We start from the raw sequence: 6,000 nt of genomic DNA, 5'->3' as shown, positions 1-6,000 counted from the left end.
TTATTACTGTGTTTTGTTCTTGTGTCTCCATTCGCAGGCAAGGGGAAAATTCAACTGTTTGCAAACTGTCAGTGAATTGTCGCTGTTGTTGGCGCACTGAATGACTGCAATTTTGTCCTTTCCCAGGATTGCAAATGCACAGAAACAAAGTTTTTCTCAGGGCTATTGCAAGTTACTGTGGGGTTTGCAGAGTCCTCTTGTCAAGGGCTAACTGCTTTCCGCACACTAGTATTTGCTCAAACAGGGCAGTGTCATTTTAACTGAGCTGTACTTCAGTTCAGTTTGTTTGCCGTTTTTTTTTTTTTTATCTCACCCTTACAAATTAGTAATCGCATCGCTTCTTTAAGTGTGTTTTATTGCCGTATTTTATCACTGTTTATACTTATCACTTCTATTTTTTATCACTGTGCAAATAAACAACACTAAATTGCAGTTGCCTACTAAGGTCTGGAATATCTTCACTAAGGTCCATCCTTGCATCATTACGCTCCTTGCATGCCTATATTACGTCACTGTCCACATTTTCTAATGTTAGAAGTGTACGTGATATTTCTTATCAATACGGTGTCCTGTCCATACCTGTACAGTGGAGGAAGAACGGTGTTTCCGGGTGGTGGTGGTGGACATGGTGGTGGTAGTCTCGATGAAGGTGGTGGACATCTCTGGGGGCATGGCGGTGGTCCTGGCTGAGCCGGCCACACTGGGCACATCGCCCACCAGCCTCACGCTGCCGTTGATCTTGATGTTAGGGTTGCCCTCGGCAGCCATGTTCAAGACCTTGAGGCCATTATAGTACAGGCCAGACAGCTGACCCTGAAACGGCCGACCGCGGTCACTACCACCAATGGCGACTGTCGCTTGGGTGTTGAATATCGTTAGCTGCCGGCCTGGAGGAGAGATCCAGATGTAAGTCATTATCAACAGAGGAAAGGGTCACACTTTATTTGGATAGTCCGATGTTGATACTCAACTTCCTATCGGGTGACTATTGTGTATCACTAAAAAGTCTGCCGAGTTTCAAGTGATACTCGTAATTGTGTGAAAAGTAGTCTATAACTATTCAGTATCTGGACTTGGGTTAATCTTAGGGTTGAGTTTAATGTTAGAATTAGGGTTAGGGTTGGGGTTAGTTGGGGTTGGGTTTAGGCTAAGGAGGTTCATAGTCTTTGGAGATGCACAAAAATGGGCAAAAATGACACTTTGTTGAACATCTATGTTTTGTCACCTAATAGGACTTCAAATAAAGTGTTACTGAGGAAAGTTCAGCTTTACAAAGATACTTTGTAAAGCTTCGGCTTTCGCTCTCTTGGATTCCCACCAGTGACCATACCTGACTTCAGAATTTAATTTGGAGAATGGTGCGAATCTACTGGGCCTCATTTAGTGGTGATGATATGCTCTTCTCTGTTGGAGGCCCACTTAATGATTTAGGCTGATTTTTTTACATAAAAATCTGTAAAAATGCCATGAAGCCAGAGGGATTATCTTTCCTCCACACAATTTTTAAATTCCTAAAGCACTTTTTTTTTTTTTGCGAGTTTGTGTGTCTATAAGGCCTTCAAAAAAATCCACTGAGTGCCCTCTAAGGTCGTGGAGTGGGGAATTGTGAAAACGTCTGGGACTATAAACACAGGTCACAGTGGGTGTAACATCTAGCATGGGAGCACAGAGCTAAACCCACACACAGAGGGTCATGGCTTCCAACTATGGGGTTGGTGGCTGCTTAGATGGAGATATCAGTGGAAAGGTCATTGTGCTGCTATCCGGTATCGTGGAACATAGTTGTTCAGCCAGAGGAAAGATGGAGGGAAAGGTCAAACATTTTATACCCACCTCCTTAAACAGGCCATTTGGGATCCAGCTACATCCCTATTCTTCAGTTAAATGGATAAGGGTAATCATTTCTACAAGGCTATGGAGACCAAGGTTATTATCGTTAACGAAAACTAATTAAATAACGAAAACTAGGTGTGAAAAAACATTTTCGTTAACTGAAATAAAAATAAAAACGAGGCTTTACAAAAAAACAATAACTAACTGAATTGTGTGTTTACAAAACTAACTAAAATAAACTCAAATTATAGAGAAAATGTCTTTAGTTTTTGTCTGTGTCAATTTATTTCATACATAAGTCTAGTATTTTGAATTTTTGAATCTCGCCCCTGACAAATACCCCATATTACAAAAAAAGACTAAAACTAACACTGAAACTAATAAAAACTAAACTAACACGAAGCATTTTCAAAAAATAAAAACTAAACTAAACTAGCAAACCCGCTTTAGAAACTAATTAAAACTAAAGTCAAGTCAAAGTCAAAACGAAATAAAAATAAAAACTAATGAAAAATGCAAAACTATAATAACCTTGATTGGAACATGCATGTCAAGTACAATATTTTAGTCTAACAGTTACCATATCATACCATGACTAACACCAAAACCACATTTAGAATCAGTCATTTACATTCCTTTATGTTGATGCTAATGCTGTTAAAGGGACTTCATGAGAGATAGAAAACATAGTTGTGGCCATACAGCATTAAAAGAGGTTTTCATGAAGATGCCACATTCTGGATCGATGTGGTATCTTCAAGGTTACACAGATATTAACACAGGGTATAAGCAAATGACAGAGCCTCCATTATTTGCCATTGTTGTTTAAACACTATGAACTCCCAGTCCCTTTAACCCTTAAACAGTGCGAATGAGCTTGAACAAGATTTCCTTACTATGCCTTAAAAACAGTGCATTCATGATGCAAAGTTGAATATTTAACATTTAACATTATGTCAGTGTCATTTCCTTAATTCATAAAAATTTGATGCAAGCAAATGAGGGAAAAACGGAGTTTGTCTGGGATTACCTTTCTCTTGTAGCCACTCCTCTACTGGTCTGGTGTATTTGAAAGGGATTTTCTTATTGGCCATTTGATAGCGTTCAATGTCGCTGTTCCCTTTAAAGTTTAAGAAAACATTTATGAAAAACATTTATTGAGCATCAGCATCATGTCACCTGGAAGAATTAATTATCATTTACATGCTAACATTAGAAAGATGTTTAAATGTTTTTAAGCGCAGATTATAATTTTTTATTCAACTTTTTTTTTTTTTGGGTTACAGGATAACTGAGAGGTTATGAAAATGGTAGCAATGAACACTCAAAATGTCAATTTGCTGCTGGACTTTGCATGCAGCCTGAAGAGATGTGTTGATTTTTCACAGCATGCAGTATCACATAATAAACAGTACATCAGGCTATAGCTAAACATATTATAAGGGTTATATATATTGGAATTTTTCACTGGACAGCATGTGCATTTATGGAATTGTTCTTTTCTTTTCTTCACTGTGTATTTTGTATTCTTTCATCAACATATAATTGTTTTTTATAACTATAGGTACATCTGTGTTCATGACATCATCCGAAAGCATCTTGGTAAATATAGCAAGTGTCAAATGTCAGTGTATTGTGTATGAAAAGTGTAATGAAAAAAATGTGTTCAGCAGTGTTTCTGTAGGTGTATATTGTGTATTTAAAGTGTAGCCTACTGAAAAAACATACCCCCATGGTGGATTATACCATTTTTTATCTGCGTAGTGCCATCTATGTACAGTAAAAGTGGCTGTTTATATGTAAAGCGGCATCTAATACATAAAGTAATGGGGTGGTTTATCTGTTGAGCTCCATCAACATGGACATGTCACTCAGCGTTGACATTGTCATGTAGCGTATTTTATCTGTCAGCTGTCAGTCAGCATCGGTGTGAGCGGTAGGGCTGTAGTCGAGACCGCCTTGGTCGAGTCCAAGTCCAGATCGAGTCATTGGTGAATCGAGTCCGATTCAGGACCAAGACCGAGGGGGATCGAGACCGAGTCGAGACCAAGACCGCAAAACTACAAGTCCAATTCGAGACCAATACCATAGCAATGTGTTATCCAAGGCTACCATTGTATTTATTGACTAAAATAGCATATTTTTGTTTATTGCCTAAAATAGAAGGGAGGTTTCTAAAGACATTTCAACAAAATTAGCATGTTTTGAGGACAAAATTAATTGTTGTTGTTGTTTATGTTCATGTTGCACCTTTACTTAACTAGAAGTGGATTCATCTATTTCACCTACTTAAGAAGGCGAAGACGAAGGAAAAAAGACAGAGAAAGACAGAGCGAGAGCAGGAGTAACGTTACATATGGACATGGTGAGTTTTTTTGTTTTTTTTTATCAAAACGAAGTCATTGGTTGGGTAGTTGGCATAAATGTCAGCCTATGTTTGTGCATGATGTATAAATATGGGTGTGGTTTCCATTTTTCAAACATTTTGACCTGACAAAGATCCAAGTAGGATCAAAATCACTATTAAACTTTTGTGGCATGGAGCAAGGCGGGTGTGCAGGCGTTACTCCTTTCTTACTGCTGACTGACACAAATCTTTATTTTCTCGCCTTGCTGAGAAGGTTAAAGGTCACCATTGCGTGATAACTTGGAAACTCAGGTAGCAAAATGTTCTCAGTATCTGACTTAATCATCCGAATTTTCAAAGTAAAATACCAATTAGGAAATACAATTTTCCGATATATCGGAAAAAAAGGTAAGCCTAAAATGCAGACTAAAAACAAATGACTATAACATTTCTATACTATTACTATAGGGCAGCGGTTCTCAACGTGGGGTCCGGGGACCATCAGGGGTCCTTGAGGGGGTTCCAGGGGGTCCCCAGCAAATTGATGAATTGTTAAACTTCACCATTATTTCATTTACAAGAAGTTAACACAATTAGAGAATGTAGAAGAATGACTGTTTTGATCATAGTTTCTCTGTTATCTCTCTACCTACAATACAGATAGTCATGGAATTCTGGACAAAATCATATCGAACAGTAAAAATATTCTCAGATTTGGGTTTGAGAGACAAAATCTCATCAAATGGGGGTCCGTTGCCCTAATGTGGACTAAATTAGGGTCCTTGATATGAAAAAGGTTGAGAATCACTGCTATTGGTGCTTAGCGTGTCTATGGTACTCAGTAGTGAGTTTATAGTCAGTGGTTATCTTTCATTCATTGGTTTCAGTTGGGAAACTGAAATTTTGGCACACGAAATAAAGCGAACATATGGCTAACATATTGATTTTCTATTTGACTTATACTAGCTGCCGGCGACAGCTTCAAATCTACAATCTTTTATTGTAGATGAAGTTAAAAGTAACAAATAAATTATCTATTCAAACTCGGTGATGCGGTCTGAGCACCAAAAACAACCCTGCAGGGATCAGGTTCTGAGACTGGCAGGTTGGGAAAAGATGTTGGACTCTAGAAAACAGAGTCGCCGCCCGATGACATGACATCACTTCATATTTACATCAGCCGCTGTCATAACATTGCGGTATCATCACGATGGCCCAAGGACACTCCTCCTTGTCTTTCTTTCCACTCTCTTTCTCACTATACACCCCCACCCACCCCCCCACTGACACTGGGAGGGACCCTCATTGTGAAAGATTCCCTCTCAGTGTGGCGGAAAAGTGACTTTATCAGACCGTCCGCGGTGTTTTTTCCATTTAATCGCAGGGGATTAGACGGCAAAGTCATAGTGAACGGCTTATCTTCCCCTCCTCCCAACCTCCCAAACACACACACACACACACACACACACACCACCCAGCAGCAAACCCCAGAACGGATTTATAAGGGTTCCAGATTTTGTTTTCCGATAGCGGTAATTGTATTCCGGCTTGTCGGGGTACACCGGTATTTATTTCCCCACCTAGGACGTCGCTGTCACCCCAAATTCTCCCTTTGGGGGCGCCTGAGGTCTGCACGCCCAAGGTGGATTGCTCCTCCCAGTCTTCCATCTGGTTTTCTTTTCTTTTTTCTTTTTTCTTTCGGCATTGCGCCTCCTCCAAAACTCATTTTCGTCTCTCTCTCTGCTTGAAAAAGTGTTCTCGGTTTCGCGAAAAGGTGACAGTGGATCCATTTCCCCGATCCCGTCCTCTTTCTCCCATCT

At 39.6% G+C, this 6,000-nt stretch overlaps 1 protein-coding gene across 1 annotated transcript in view; it reads right to left on the bottom strand.

Moving 5' to 3' along the window:
- Nucleotides 1–579: 579 nt before the first annotated feature.
- Nucleotides 580–6,000, bottom strand: part of LOC139657805 (neurexin-3a-beta-like) — a gene marked incomplete at its 3' end in the record, with an annotated part of 49,067 nt that continues 43,646 nt past the window's right edge. Inside the window, exons 4-5 of the mRNA XM_071535734.1 lie at nucleotides 2,864–2,953; nucleotides 580–887 (exon numbers count right to left, since the gene is read on the bottom strand). Of these exons, the coding sequence (XP_071391835.1) occupies nucleotides 580–887; nucleotides 2,864–2,953 (398 nt within the window). The remainder of the gene's footprint in view (nucleotides 888–2,863; nucleotides 2,954–6,000) is intronic.

The sequence above is a fragment of the Centroberyx affinis genome, unplaced genomic scaffold (assembly GCF_046629955.1).
Source record: "Centroberyx affinis isolate AG114_WGS23_722 - 3 ecotype Tasmania unplaced genomic scaffold, CSIRO-AGI_Caff_v1 ptg002758l_1, whole genome shotgun sequence".
Classification (NCBI taxonomy): Eukaryota; Metazoa; Chordata; class Actinopteri; order Beryciformes; family Berycidae; genus Centroberyx; species Centroberyx affinis.
This window is presented reverse-complemented; position numbering and strand designations above follow the sequence as displayed.